The 15,486-nt window shown below is 38.8% G+C and overlaps 3 protein-coding genes across 5 annotated transcripts; 2 read left to right on the forward strand and 1 right to left on the reverse strand.

Annotated features, from left to right (window-relative positions):
• Positions 1 to 27: 27 nt before the first annotated feature.
• Positions 28 to 2,111, reverse strand: coq2 (coenzyme Q2 4-hydroxybenzoate polyprenyltransferase). Of its 2 annotated transcripts, XM_055224108.1 has the most exons (8): positions 1,904 to 2,111; positions 1,453 to 1,799; positions 1,206 to 1,372; positions 1,000 to 1,121; positions 818 to 903; positions 604 to 737; positions 296 to 484; positions 28 to 213 (listed from the first exon to the last, which is right to left on the reverse strand). In XM_055224108.1, the coding sequence occupies exons 2-8, from the start codon at positions 1,757 to 1,759 to the stop codon at positions 100 to 102; spliced, it is 1,119 nt and encodes a 372-aa protein (XP_055080083.1). In that variant the 5' UTR covers positions 1,760 to 1,799; positions 1,904 to 2,111; the 3' UTR covers positions 28 to 99. The 2 variants fall into 2 exon arrangements, with proteins under 2 accessions (XP_055080083.1, XP_055080084.1); XM_055224109.1 differs by lacking the exon at positions 1,904 to 2,111 and having other exon boundaries at positions 38 to 213; positions 1,206 to 1,394; positions 1,453 to 1,532.
• Positions 2,112 to 2,304: 193 nt separating this feature from the next.
• On the forward strand, positions 2,305 to 11,688 carry LOC117376503 (zinc finger protein 462-like). 2 transcript variants are annotated; one of them, XM_033973002.2, is made up of 11 exons: positions 2,305 to 2,425; positions 2,751 to 2,807; positions 2,889 to 7,306; positions 7,376 to 7,656; positions 7,896 to 8,014; positions 8,148 to 8,261; positions 8,879 to 9,113; positions 9,192 to 9,334; positions 9,414 to 9,637; positions 10,048 to 10,750; positions 11,360 to 11,688. In XM_033973002.2, exons 2-11 carry the CDS (start codon positions 2,798 to 2,800, stop codon positions 11,461 to 11,463), a joined length of 6,351 nt encoding a protein of 2,116 aa, XP_033828893.1. In that variant the 5' UTR covers positions 2,305 to 2,425; positions 2,751 to 2,797; the 3' UTR covers positions 11,464 to 11,688. The 2 variants fall into 2 exon arrangements, with proteins under 2 accessions (XP_033828893.1, XP_055080175.1); XM_055224200.1 differs by having other exon boundaries at positions 2,305 to 2,350.
• Positions 11,689 to 12,119: 431 nt separating this feature from the next.
• On the forward strand, positions 12,120 to 15,465 carry mfsd10 (major facilitator superfamily domain containing 10). Its single transcript, XM_033972705.2, has 13 exons — positions 12,120 to 12,194; positions 12,497 to 12,655; positions 12,867 to 12,963; positions 13,364 to 13,467; positions 13,567 to 13,725; positions 13,817 to 14,014; positions 14,089 to 14,185; positions 14,255 to 14,366; positions 14,466 to 14,574; positions 14,650 to 14,740; positions 14,844 to 14,891; positions 14,993 to 15,082; positions 15,171 to 15,465. Exons 2-13 carry the CDS (start codon positions 12,503 to 12,505, stop codon positions 15,281 to 15,283), a joined length of 1,371 nt encoding a protein of 456 aa, XP_033828596.1. The 5' UTR covers positions 12,120 to 12,194; positions 12,497 to 12,502; the 3' UTR covers positions 15,284 to 15,465.
• Positions 15,466 to 15,486: the final 21 nt, after the last annotated feature.

Consider the following 15,486-nt stretch of genomic DNA (forward strand, 5'->3'; position numbering starts at 1 on the left):
AAAGGAAAACATGTAAAGAGGATTTATAATTGTCCGAGATAAAACTTTAATTAAAATGTTAAAATGTTTGTATTATATACAGCACATACTTAACATATCTTATTTCCATAAATTGCCTGTTAGAATGCCCAAAAACAACAGAAGTCCAATGTTTCTATTAGACACAAACTTCTTCCAACAGTCCTCTGGTTTGTTGATGTCAAGTGTATATATCTATAGACATACAGAGTGAATATCAGTGTTGTTACATAGCAAATATGTTGTACATGGTAGTTATAGGCAGAATTGCAGTTACCTGGTAGGCTAAGTGAATGGCCACAGTCGACAGTACAGCATAATAAGGAAGAGTCTGTTCTGCATTGATCCCTGTCACAGCCAGGCCAGAAATCATAGCGACTGCAAAGCCACTGAGCCAAGGCTTGGTTTGATTCTGGAACTTTAGCGCAGTGGATCTGACTCCGACTTTAATGTCATCATCTTTGTCCTACAGAATACAGATGAATAATAAATATAGTGCCTCAACAAATACATGCATTTTTGTCTTTTTTCATTCAGCAGCTTGTTAGATTTGGTAGATGAAGAGAATTAAGAGCCTATAATTACCTGGTGAGCATATATGGTGTCGTATATCAGTGTCCACATCACTCCTGAGAAATAAAGCGGGAGACAAACTGACCAATCACATGAGCCTTTAATAGCAGACCAACCAAGCAGTGCTCCCCAGTTGAAGGTGAGACCTTAAAAGAACAGAAAAGTGAGAAATTGTTGCATTTGAAGAAAAAAATTAGAGCATTATGTGTATAATGAACATATGTACCTAATACCAACTGTGGCCAATATGTGATTCTCTTCATTAATGGGTAGGTGACCACAAGGCCCAAGGAGGCAGCACCAAGAACTATACTGTACAAACAGAAATTAATGCAAAATAAATAGGTACTTGGTCAAGGGGTAAGTACCATGTTTCCAGATTAGCCAAATTTCCAAGATAAATTGTACCTGTAATTGTTAAGACACAAAAGAACCCCAAGAGCAAGAGAAAGCTGACCGCCTAGAAAGACAAGTGCCTGAAACCGAGATATCTCCCCTGAGGCAATAGGTCTTGTTGCTGTCCGTGACACCTGCAACAAAACAAACTGCTTTAATGATTGTTTAGAAATTCAGCAAAAGTCTATGATAATTATATACTGTAAAAAACACCATACCTTCTTATCAAAGTCTTTATCCCACATATCATTGATGGTACAGCCTGCCCCTCTCATTAGTAGTGCCCCTGTCCCAAATAAAGTGAGCATGCCCAAGTGTGGAAGGCATCCTGGGTCAGAAGCCAGCGCAATACTCCAAGTACATGGAAGATACAGCAGCCATGTCCCTAGAAAACAAAAACAACCAACCTGTACAAAACCAATCAGCTAAATTAAAAAATAGCCTGTCAAAAAGTGATATACAGACCTATTGGTTTGTCCAGTCTCATTAAACGTAAATATGGTTGAACAGGGGCAGGTGCAGAGTTCACAATAGAGGCAGCTGATAAACTGAAAACTCGTCTTCCACTTTGTGCGCTCCACAGTTTAGATGATGGTAATAACGCATTTTTAATGGATAAATTTCTCCTCGAAACATAGAAGTGTGGAGGGTCCTCTCTTCGTCCTTCACAAACTTTCACAAAATCGTATGACAGGGGTTGAAAACGATGGCAACACGATCCATGATGAATCCTGGAGATAGTTTTGAAGGTTAACCTGACCAGAGCCATCATGAAGTCAACCACACACTGTCATCTGGCCAAACAGGTCAGCCTTAAAACAAGAAACAAAGCACGCACGTGTTAACAAAAGAAGAATCTTGTCACAGCATTTCTTTTCAATATGTTGTGACTGTGACAGCTCTATGGATCACTCACCCCTCCACTCATTTGAGCAGCCAACTTCTGTTTGTCGATTATGGAGGATATAGCGTTAATCGAAATCGTCTTTGCCAACTATTACATCAACATTACAGTTATTTATATAATAACGATAGTAAAATTATTGTAAAAGTTGTCTTATACAGTGTATGGTGTGGGAGACCCGTGTGTGTTTTGTTGTGGTACGTCACTTACTGTGTTCCGTAAGAAACACACGACAACCGGAACCATTGATATGGACAAAAAAAACTATGAAAACGTGCAGTCTCATATGCTAATAATAATCATAAAATAATATTCATCACCAACATTGATTTGTTTTTATTACTGTTGAATTCTGCACTTTTATTGTGGGCATGGACGTTTTATGATTTATTTCTACGGTTGGAACCGGAAGTGGATGCTCGGACACTGCACTGTTGTCGCGGGAAAAATGGCGGAAATGTGAGTGGTCGCTTCACCACAAATAACGAGTAAAAACATTACGTTATAACCTCATTTGGACGGTTTCCATAATGTGTGAGTATGTAATATCCCAACATTTGGTCTTTCGGGTATTACAAACTAGTTCTAACCGTGAACTCTAAATGTAAACGCTGTACTTGTACTTGTCCCGAGCCTATTCTTCCTCCTGCTGATGGTGCTGGTCTGATTTGAGGAGAAGACGTCGACGATGCATGAAAACGCGTCTTTTAGTTATTATATTGTAGTTATGTACTCATCAAGGTGAACCCATCTGCCTCTGAGTTGCAGATCTAAACCTTAATTACTCTCTGTTGTCACTAACGCATTAAATCCTTTCATATTTTCATACAAATTGATACCGTAACTACTTTTTCTTTAGGTGTATCTACTCCAGCCTGCTTTTGAGGTGATAACAGACAATGCAAGATGCCAAACGGTAGGCGTGTGTGTGTTTTGTGTTGCTGAGAGTACAGTTTAAGTGCACCAAATTCTTCAATGTTTCCTTTTTATTCTCTAGATTCTGCGCACCATGCTTTTAGCAACATGACTCCAAGCAAAGCCTCTCCTCAAGACACTGCTACATCTTACAACTGCAGTCACTGTGTTCTTATCTTCAAAACCAGGATCTATCTGTATGAACATCTCCACCAGGTGCATGGCCTTTCTGTTGATTCAGCACTCAGAGACTCTGGCCTCAAATCTGTGCCACAAAGCAAATCCAAGCCTGATACTGGCCTTAAACTAGGTAAAAACAAGTTGGACCATAGTCTTAAACTAGGTAAATCCAAGCTTAACAAAAGTCATAAACGAAAAAAGACTGATTTTGCTTTCAATTGCAAGAACTGTAATTTTAAAAGTGGTAACTGGGTCGTTTATCGTGACCATAAACAACAATGCAAAGGATTTCGTAATTATGAAAATCAAACTGCAAAAACAAGCATGATGATTCATAAACACAAGGCTTCTACAAGTACATCAACCACACTGAAGTCAGACAGTGAACCTAATAAAAGGGACGAAAAAACTTTGCGTCTAGAAGAATCTTCTTTGAACTCATCGGGGGTGTTCCAGGTGATGGCAAAATCAATAGATTTGGCTAAGGGTTCTTCGGGCAGTGCTAAATCACTCATCAGTGATTTGGATATGATATCAGACCCAACTTCAGCAATTCCTGTGGATCCTTTCAAAGAAGTGCCACCAAAGAACAATAGTAAGAGAATGGCTGACGAAGTTGCTGAATCTAATTGTCCAAAAAAGTCTAAATTAGAAACTGAAACCCCAATTGCAAAACTGAAACCATCAACTAGTGAACTTTCTTTAGAGTTCAGTGATGATGAAGAGAAACCAGATCATGACAAGAAAGGGCTCATAAAAAAATATTCATGTAAGCACTGTGTATATAACACCACAGACCTGATGCATCTCGTCAGCCATTATGAAGACAACCATCCGTACATAAAATGCAACTCTGCTTACATTGAGGAGGAGGGTGACCAGACTGCCATCTTTCGGTGTTTAGAGTGTCCAGTTGAATTCTCAATTGAAGCTCATCTACATGATCACTACAGCAAGGATCATCCAGATGCCCCTGGAATCCTCAGTCTTAAATTGGCTGATTTGGTTCATAAGTGTTTTGTGTGCCCATTTACATCAAAAATATTGCAAAGTTTAAAAGAACACTACAAGAAGCATCATCCATCTGAAAAAATCGAAAATCCATTATGGTACAGAAAATATTCCTCTGCGCAACAAGATGGTTATTCAAACTGTAGGCGAAATTCAGAAGAGAATAACAGCCCTGAAAAGCATGAAACTGAGATGACCACCACAGCCAGCACGGACGAGAGAATGACATCTACCCCCAAATCACATGATGGGGCGTTGTATTACTGTGGAGTGTGTCCCTTCAGTCACAAATCTGTTGTTGTCCTGCATGTCCACTACAAAAAATGCCACCCAGAAGAACCTGTCACATTAGATAAAATTAAGCAGCTAGTTATTGCTCCAGTCGATGGAGCATCAGAGCAGAAGCTTGGCACAGAGCAGAATATCCCCCGCTCCTTTGAAGTGGAAGAAAGTTGGGCATCCCCAGTCTCTGATCTGGAAGATGAGAACATTTCAGATGATTGTAATTCGCAAGCAGCACCACAGACAGCTGTGTTGGACAATGCCTCATCATCTTCACCAATTGAGAAGATGTTCTTCTGCAATTGTTGCAACTTTTCCAAATCGAATATAAAAAGTGTACTTTCTCACCATAATGCAAAACATGGAACAACTACAACAATTGAGGAAATCCTGCGCTACACTGCAGAGATGGAGCAAAAATATCCGACACCTGTGCCTAATATAGAGGCAAATACATACATACATCCGCAAGATTTGTATTATTGCCAAGAGTGCAACTATGGGAATCCTGCTTTAATCGGTATATTGAACCACCAGAATAAGCTTCACACCATCAGTAAAGGAAAATCGGGTATTCTTGAGTACACAGCCATGGTTCATGATCAAATTGAAAAATCCAAAACTCATCCAAATGACTCAATTCTTCCTTCAGGTCTGCCTCTTCCTCTGATTAATGGCGACACTACGTTGGTTTTTTGCCATTTGTGCAATTACAGGAATAGGGACATAAATGTGGTTACTGGACACTACCTTAAGTCACATAAAGACTTTCGGAGTACCCCACAGCAAATTGCAGAGTATACATCCATGATTTATGAACGGTTAAATTTAAGACCTCAGATTAAATCCATAGTACAAAATCAGACAGTCACTCCTACAAAAATATCTGTTCTTGAGCCAGACAAAGAAATAAAACTTAAATGCATAAAATGTCCATATAGAACAAATTATTTATATCTTATGAGAAAGCATCTTCAATCTGCACACAAAAATAATCTGCCTTATTCAGACATTGTAGGGCTTTGTGGCACAGAGGCCACATTTCAGCCTGGATACCACTGTGATATGTGTTCCTTCTGCCACGAGGATCTGAAAACGGTCAGACACCATGGCATAGAGAAACATGCACGACATTTACGCGACCAGTTTATGAATACTTCCATGTATTTAAGCCCTGATGTATGTGATCCCAAAAAGAGAAGCAATGCTTTTAACAATAACACCACAAAAGCAAAAAAAGATTCTGACATACAGCAAGACAGTGATGATGAGGATGACGATACTGGTGATGAAGAGGTGGCCTTTGATTCATACCAAGTGCCTCTTGATTTTGACAGTTTAAACGTTCCAACTGAACAACCTAAAGATTATAGTTGCTCTTATTGTTCAGCAAAATTCGAAGGACGTGGTGGTCTTCTAATTCACATGGGAATGAAACACCGTAGTGAGATTGATGTGGAAATCCCAAAGCTAGAAATGGAAGAGCGCACCCAAGTTTTCAAATGCCACAGCTGTAGCTATGTGAATAACATTAGACAGGGTGTTGTTACACATACTATTATGAAGCATCCCAACAAAGCAATGAAGATTGACTCTATCTACATTGAGCGTGAACATCTCAAAAATGTGGAAATGAAGGTTAAAATGGGCACATGGAAATTTTGTGGCTACATGTGCAAAGATTGTTCTCAGATTTGTCCATCAAAGGAAAAGCTGAAGCTACACCGTGTGACTCACAAGAACCCACCTGTACAAAATACAGATGGTCAACTCAAACAAGAAGAAATCTGGTGCCAGCATTGTGGTTTGTACTGTGCCACAGAAAAGGAACACACTGACCATGTGAGTGTTTGCCCAAAGAATATTAGTATATTCTCTTGTGTTCTTTGTCCAGATGCTTTTGTTACAAGAGTCCGCCTTGGAATTCATTATACAAAGAAACATGGAAAAGAGGCTTCTTTGAAATACTATGCACCTCTATGTAACGAACCATCCGCGGAGGAGAAAGCAGCAAGTGCTGCATCTAGAGAAAGTAAAATGATTCTGATGTACAAGTGTCCAAGCTGCCGGTATGTCAACTCTAGTTATCATGGAACTCTGACCCACTCCCAAATGCTACACCCAAAGATTGTAGTTAGGGCAGGCAAACTCAAAACTATTGAATTAGATTTGGCAAATATGATTGGATGCCTAAGTGAAAAGCAAAAAAATTTTGGGGGGTATCGGTGCAGAAGATGCCCCTTGATTTATGGTGGACACAAGAAACTTAAAAGACATTGTGAAATAGACCATAAGTCAAGCGCACAAGTCACCTCACAGGAACCAGCTGTGCATGACAGTGCACAGTCATCAGTGTCTGAGTCTGGTACTTCGGATCAGAAGAAACTGGTAAGCAAATTTCGCCATTTCTTCAAGTGCTCTATGTGTTCTTATTCAACCTCAATCCTAAAGCAACTTGGAAACCATTATATGCAAAGACATGGGAAATCCTCTTATATCAAATATTATTCTCCACTTTTCCACCAAGCAAATAAGCCAAAAATGTTTTTCAAACATGAAGAAATGGGGCAAACAAAAAATCCACTGGAACAACCAGCAAGCAACGTCAAGACCACAATCCCACAACAAGTTTACAAGTGCAGTACCTGCTCTTATGGCTCTCCCTATCGGAGGTACTTGATCGCTCACTTAAAGAACAGACACAAGTATGATTCACTTGCTGTGTACCAACATATGGAGATGTACAAGAATTATAAGTCAACACTGCCCAGTGGTCAGTTTAGTTGCAAAAAGTGCCACAATGTGTTATTTGAATCAAAAGGGAGACTTCTGGCCCACTACCGAGCAATTCACATTACTGAGATGCAAATTGACTTTAAAATATTGGCAAAAAGAACAGCTAGGACAACAGGTATTTACAAGTGTAATTACTGCGAAAAGAAACTGTTTGGGATTAAAAACCTATGCAAACACTTGGATCGCCACAGGGCAAGGTGGCTGAAGAAGTATAAAGTACTGGAAACCAAAGTAAGTGAAAGTGCATTTACAGATCTTTGTTTGAGTAATAATGTACTGACATGTAATCTCATTCTGTAGGTTTCTGAGCAAGAGACGCCCCCTACTTTAAATCCAGATGAAGAGGAGACTGGGTTAAATGTGAAAGATGAAGAGACAGTTATCAGTCATTCAGCGTCAGCCTCTTCTCATTTGGGCTTTGAAGTGCCAGAGTTTTCTGAGGAGCAACATAGTGATGGAATCCACCACTGCCAACGCTGTAAGAGGTCGTTCAAGTCCCTCAAAGGACTGCGCTCACATGAACGCAGCCACGCAGCTTTAGCAGCACTGGACAGCGCAACTACTGCGGACTCCCAGGAGCAGTAAGTTGTCTTTTTCTGATCAAAACACTAAATTGTCAAAATAAAAGTGTCATACATATTGGTTATGATTTGCAAATGTACATACTGTAAATGTGCACTTTGTAACTTTTCTGATAGACTCTGACACCTTCTTCTTTTATTGTTGGGGTTATTTCTTTGACTGCAATGTTCCACAGTATGGCATTCTGTTTACCAGAGTTTCATATTCATTTATTAGTATATGTGATTTTCCCCAACAGCATTAATCGGTGCATAATCTACAGAGCTGGGACTACACGACCCTTTATGTGTGCGCTCTGTACATATCGAACTCCACTGTTGAGCCTGTCGAAAAACCATATAATAAAAAAACATCCACGTGAGTATGAAGCCATTTTAGACCAGTACTGTTTGTTTGTTTCTCCATTTTTTTCCCTTGTTGGATCCATTTTATAATGTACACTACTACGGTCGTGTGTTTCACCATTTTAACACATTTCTGTTTGTATCAGATGTTTTGAATTCTTTTGAAGTGAGTAAACACTTGGATGAGGCTCAACAAAGAGATAACGAGGCTCCACAAAATGGCGTCGATGACATTAATGCCGATGATGATGAACCTGAAAGTAAGTGATAAAATTGTGAATAAATCTGGTCTGCGCTGTGATTTGAGTCTCAGTAACAGTAATAACTATACTATAACTATACTTTTATAGCCTTAATAAAGCATGAACAAATAGTTTATTAAGAATGATTCAGGCTTAGTGCCTACTAGGGCTACAAGATTAATTTGAAGTTAAACAATTGGCAAATCACAAAGGCTGCAGTACCATAGTCTTACACTGTCCACTGTGTTACTTTGCATAAAAATTGTCTAAACTGTAGTTTAGATCTGTACAAACATCTTCTGAAATGTGGTTCATATTTTAGTCTTTTTGTCAGTTCTTCTTTTAAAATGTAAACATCAAACAGACTTCTTTTATTAAACCATAAATCACAAATAATCTCATTGCATATAAGAAAATTACAATTAGATATTTTTTCCAAATTGTTCAGCCCTAGTAACTACTTCATTAATTCCTTGACTCCTAACCTTAAATTAAATGGTTTCTAAGTCTGAATCATTCTTAATAAACAATCAGATCAAGAATCAAGACTGTTTATACTTTATTAAGGCTAATTAAGGTCAAGGTTTTAGAAAATGGTACCTGCATCTCTGTTAAAGTTTGTTTTTCATCAACAGACTCTTACCTTGAGCCCCCAGACGTGCAGCGCCAGTTAAAACACTACAATGTTATGGCTCAGGTAGATCCTGCGTCAAAAACGCAAAATATCCAGTTGAGTGACCCGAGAATGCTTCCATGTGAAATGTGCAATTTTAACTCTCAACACTATTCCAATATGAGACGCCACTACCTGCGGCGTCATGGTAAAAAGCTGATCCGGTGCAAGGACTGCAACTTTTTCAGCTGTTTTAAGTAAATCTGAACTTGTCATTTTAACTAAGCGTATAATAAAATACTCTGAACTGACCATGGAACTATACTTTTCTACAGACAAAACCTGGATCTCCATGAGCAAATGGGTCATTCTGCCGTCCAGTCTGAGCCCACACACCATAAGAACCTCTGCTGCCCTTTTTGTCTTTATCAATCAAAAAACAAAAACAACATGATCGACCACATTGTCCTGCATCGCGGTATGTTTTATTCCCAGCTAAAATGACTAATTAAAACATGTTTTCTTAATATTTTTTTTTATTACATTGTTTTTTTTAGAGGATCGAGTTATGCCTATTGAAGTGCGCAGACCAAAACTGTCACGTTATCTTCAAGGGATTGTCTTCCGATGTTACAAGTGCACATTTACAAGTGGAAGTGCAGACAGTCTGCGTTCACACATGGCCAAACACAACGACCTCAAACCATTCAAGTGTCGACTGTGCTACTTTGAATGTGCACAGCTGAGGGAACTGGAGGAGCACCTGTGTGATAAACATCAGGTGGGGAATGTCCTAATACGTATTTTTGAATTCTTATGGTTTAAAACTGAGCTGGAGACAGGTCACAAGTCTACGGTGTAATTTGTAGATTTGTTGATCTGGTTTATAGTTAATGTCGCTGTAGTTACTGGGCCTATGTACATGAAACCAAAACTGATTTAGTTCAACATCTTCTCTGACAGTATCAACAAACAAAAGGAAAATACAGTTGCTTTAGAAATGGAGGGCCTTTATTCAGCGCTAAGGATAAATTAAATGACCTAAGAAGTAAGATTAGTGGCTTCATGGACAAGAAATGAGATTCAGTGTCATAACTTTAGATACTTTCCAGATAAGCCCTCGCAAATTCTTATATTTGATGCATTTTTCAAAAAGTCTGCGTATTAAGTTTGTTGCATTTTATTTGACAGGTTGTACGAAACCATCAGCTTGTGGGCCAAGTTAGTCTGGATCAGTTAGAAGCCTTAGAAGACAGGATTTCTCAAGATGATTATGACGACGACGAAGTGTTATACCAGCCTGAAAATAATGAGCAAATGATGAGCAAGAACCACCCACCAAATAAGAATCAAGATGAAGATGCTGAAGAAAATCTCAGTAATCCAGATAGCCCCAAAACGCAGAGCGTATCTGGACAAAGTTTGGATCATGCACATAGCATAAATGATGAACAGAATGACGACCAAGTCCAATTAAAAGCTGCTGAAAATATATCAGAGAGCTCGCCTATGTGTGTGGAGGAAGATCAGTCTCAAAACAACCCTCAAATCATGGAGGGAAACACGGAGAGTGAACCTCAAAACGGTACAACGGATAACGATTCAAACAATGTGGCTGCTCTCGATTCAAAACAGGACCCTAAAACAAACACAGACATGCAGAATACTCTACCTCCCAGCTCTGTACCTTGTACTGAGAGTACTGAGAGTCCTTATGCAGAAATGCCAATCCTGGAAAAATATTTCAAGGAACAACAACTTGTTTTTGCACAATCTGGTGTAAACTCTGAGTCTCCATGTTCATTGATAAGGGAAGAAGGTGACAACGAAAGCTCTGATGTGTGTAACGTGGAGAATGGATTACAAGTCCACAACTCTCCTCCTGTGTTGCAGGGTAAGTATGAAGTATTATTTGAAGAGGTCACATCATGAGATTCAAGAATGGTTATCGTTTTTGAGCTGGAAGGCAGATCAGGATTCTGTGGGAGAATAAAAGGTTAGATTAACTGTCAGATTGCAGATTTGTTGACCTGGATTCTGGTTCATATCACTGTATTAACCATCAACAAAAACTGGCAATAAGTTAAATGTCTTCTCTGTCTCCATAATTTAACTATTATTCGTGTAATCCTCAGTCGTTCAAGTAGATTCTATAGCGATGCCACAGTGAAACGTCTTCTCTTTAAAACTTTTGCTCAGTTAACAGAACTTTTTGCTATTTCCTGAGCTAAAATTATCTTAGCTTTAGAGAGAGACACTATTATTCAACCCCAAAGACCTGATTGTTGTCAGTTGAATGTATTTTAAGCCATTAGTTTAATATGGCAAGATTGTGGAGACATTTGTGGATCATCAGCTTGGATATTTCTTTCAAAAATGGTGAATCTCCCGTAGTTATACAGGTCCCTGCTCTCAATTCCTCCTCAAATTATAGAACATGAAAGTAACCTTAAAAAAAACAGTCAGAGCTTTGAGTTAATTAACCGTGTTTTCTGTGTTACAGCCACTGAGAGAGTTGCAGTAAACCTGTTTCCTTGTGACTATTGTGGAAGAAGTTTCGCAAATACTTCAGAACTTGAACGTCACATGATGAGACACGGAATGTAACAGTATTTTGAAGCAATAGAGTCAGAATTTGTAAATATATGTTGTCATCGTTGCAGGCCTGATGTATGGGTATTTTTCTTTCTCGTATTTTATCATGCATTTTATAGATCTATCGAAGTTTTAAATCTTTTTTCTGTATAGACCTTATGTTTTTTAAAATAAAACTAATATTGCAAATACAGAACACGATTTGAGTTCACCTTTTATAACCAAGCCAACCTCAAATCTTATTGCCTTAACATCTTTAGTACATCTACATGTTTTACTTTTTGTTATTTTTGTGACCAATTTGAGATCTTTTAGTGACTGGGCATAGACTCTATTGACTTTTTATGTATGTATAGCCTATCTACTGTAATATCCATATTTGAATAAAATGGAAATCCTCATGTGATTTTTCTGCTCTTTTATCAAATGTAGAATGAAACACTGTAATTTAATGATAAGCTTTGATAGAAACTGGTTCATACTGCCGCTTTGCTTGTTTTTATGCAAATCTTTATGTTATGACTCTTCTTGCCAAGGAATGACTCAGATATAACAGTTAAGAAGCAGAGTAAATCCAAGTCAACTCCCTCCTCCTCCTCCTCCTCCTCCTCCTCCCCCTCCCCCTGGGCGGTGCTTGGATGTGCTCTGTCTCAAACAAAGTGTAAGAGGACACCGTTTCCTGGTATGAACTCATAGCAATGGGCTGAAGAAAGAATCAGGGAAGAGCTGCATCGCAAATCCAGGTACAACTTGTTGCATTTTTTAGGCTTTGTCACTGCAAAGTATTTTATATGAACAATGCAAAGTCATCTACCTCCCTTTAAGGATTTGGTTGTAGAAATTCTAATTAATGGGCTGTGTCTTAGGACATTTTGCTGTCAGTGTTTCCTTGTTCCTTACTGACACTAAACATAAACATTTACAGGAAAAAAGGTGTGTTCTGTACTAACACTGGTATAGCCAAGTGGCCCACATTTAAGTCTCATTAACTGGAACTGTTGTGACTGTTCTGCTTGTACTAACTTGTGCTTCTTTCTACTCCTAGAAAACCATGTCAGATACAAACAGCACTGAAAAGGAAGGAGGGTCCTTCTCAGCCAGAATCATCAACATAGTCTTCATCATTCTCGTTTTGGATCTGCTTGGTTTTACCTTGATCCTGCCTCTGCTGCCTTCAATTTTGGACCACTACTCACAGGAACAAGTATGTTCAAATATTTACTTTACAGTGAATGTTCTGGAGTTGTTAAATCACCCTGTTACTGCCTGACTGATGGACTGTGGATCAAACAAAGGAGGTTTTGTGTGGAGAAGACACACATGACAGTTCAGAGAGACTGTGATGACAGATGCCAGCTCATTCATGCAGAATTAAATTCACTTTCACTCTTTGTTTTCTTTTTCCCACTTTGCAGGATGGTGTCTATCAGTGTATGCAGGCTGCTGTGGACTGGTTCAGGGAGTCTATTGGGATTCCGTTAGATAAAAAATACAACACTGTTCTGTTTGGAGGTACTGAACCTATTTTTGCTTCAGATATTAAGATTATTTAAAGATGCACTTTGTAAACGTTCTGGTAGAGTCTCTGCTGTATCTGCTTGTCTTTATGGAGATGTTATTATTTGCCTGGACTGTTCATAGTATGGCATTAAACGTATTTATCTCCATGAGTACAAGCAGGGTCAAGTTACAGGTAAGATCTGTGGAGAGGTAGCCCCACTCACAGTATGCATGTCAAGGTATATCTGCACAATTATAACACCTTTAATTGAATAAATGTGAGATATTTATGTTTAATGCCATAGATTAGAACATACCAGCCAAAACCAATAAAATCTCCATGGATTCAAGTAAAGTCACATCGTACACCTTTAACAAAGATTAAGTGATCAATACTTGTTTTGTGTTGCAGGTTTGATTGGGTCACTTTTCTCGCTGCTACAGTTTTTGTCCTCACCTGTCACTGGGGCGTTGTCTGACCGATACGGCAGACGGCCCCTGCTGATGGTCACTACAGTGAGTATCATTACGTGTAGCGACTTCTTAATAGTTTTGTCTTTATAAATGTGTTGATATGTTAAGATTCCTTTATTCAGTCGAGTGCTTGTGTTCCAGTTTGGCCTCATCTCCTCGTATGCCGTGTGGGCTGTTTCCAGAAACTTCACCATGTTTCTTTTGTTTCGTATAATTGGGGGAATCTGTAAGGGAAATGTCAGTCTGTGTACTGCCATTGTAGCTGACTTGCCTTGTCCAAAAGCAAGGAACAGGGGAATGGTATGTACAACTTGAATGTGTTGAATAGTATTTTCAAGCTGAAAACATCTGAAAAAGATGTGTGTCTTACCTGTGCGATGTCTGTTTTCAGGCTATGATTGGCATTGCCTTTTCATTAGGCTTCACTGTGGGACCTCTGATGGGAGCCTATTTTGCCATGAGCTCCAGGACATCAGGAGAAGACAATGCGTTTCACCAGACTCCTGCGCTGCTTGCTTTGGCCTTCACTGTGGCAGACCTGCTTTTTATTTGGCTTGTGCTGCCTGAGACACTAAGAAAGGATCTCAAGGTAAAATTATAACAACTTCTTAACTGTATTAGCGATGCAGTAGTAAATTGTTTTTTGTTTTTTTTTCTTTTAAGGCCACTTTCTCTGGTCACTCCAGGGACCTCCTGAACCCAGTATCTTTGCTGTGCTTCTCGGCTATTAGCAGATCTAATGATTCTCCTTCAAAACAAAGTGAGTTCGATCTTTACCTGACTTTGTAAACAATATGTGAATCTACATATGACTTTTGTTTTCTCACAGGGATGGAGAAACTAAGAAGATTGGGTCTTGTTTATTTTTGCTACCTTTTCCTCTTCTCTGGTCTGGAATTTACACTCAGTTTTCTGACACACCAGCGCTTCAATTTCACAAGGTGTTTTGCATAATGTTTTAATAATTGTATGTACAGGCTACCACGTTTACTTTTCAAATGATTGGAAAAGTCCCTTATTCCTTCCTATGTCTTAAACAGCATGCAGCAAGGGAAAATGTTTTTCTTCATTGGCGTCGTCATGGCTTTGATCCAAGGAGGTTATGCTCGACGGATCAAACCTGGAAAGCACATAAGCAATGTACAAATGGTATGACCAAAACAACACTACAGTTTTTCCCCTGTTTATTAATGTAGAGATTGATTTTTACATACTGTATTTTAGGCCATGGTGACTTTGATTCCAGCATTTTTACTCATTGGATTCTCCTGGAATGTAACTATGCTGTACACTGGCCTGGCTCTATACTCCTTTGGTGAGTTGCTGGTCAATGTTTAATGTATTTTTATGTATTTTAACAAATATGGGGTTAGTATTGAGCAAAATGGGTGTTTTAATTTAATATTTTCTGTTGTCAGCGGCTGCAATAGTTGTGCCGTGTCTGTCGACTCTAGTGTCTGACTATGGTAAGCTTTACCTTCACTTACTTTAACAAACTCGTAGACTGTGTAGGGCTTTACTACAGTCCCATGTTAAAGTTTCTTATCTGCCATGTCTTTTTTTCCAGGTTCTGTTAGTCAGAAAGGCACAGTGATGGGGATCTTGCGGAGTTTGGGTGCCCTGGCCAGAGCAATGGGCCCAGTTGTCTCATCCACTAGTAAGGATCCAAGTCACAATATTATTATTTCATGACATAATGTAAAGTTTTTCTTGTGGTCTTTACTCATTTTATTTGTATTTCACAGTTTACTGGGTAGCCGGAGCCAAAACGTGTTTTTTGCTCTCATCTGCATCTTTCATTGTACCTTTGGCTCTTTTAAGAACTGACTGGAGCCTACAGGACGATAAGAACAAATAGCTTGCCACAAATTATGATATATGCCGGTACTGATCTAAGACCAAATGGATGTTTACAATGTACTGATTGTATTATAAGAAACAGCTGAACTTTAATTGTGTAAACAAAAAAGGAAACTGTTGCTTTTTTACTACTTTTGTCATGTTTCTATTTTAATGAACAAAATATATATTTATTTTGTAAGAAAAGAACAGTGTTTTATT

The sequence above is a fragment of the Periophthalmus magnuspinnatus genome, chromosome 9, assembly GCF_009829125.3.
Source record: "Periophthalmus magnuspinnatus isolate fPerMag1 chromosome 9, fPerMag1.2.pri, whole genome shotgun sequence".
NCBI classification, from domain to species: Eukaryota; Metazoa; Chordata; class Actinopteri; order Gobiiformes; family Gobiidae; genus Periophthalmus; species Periophthalmus magnuspinnatus.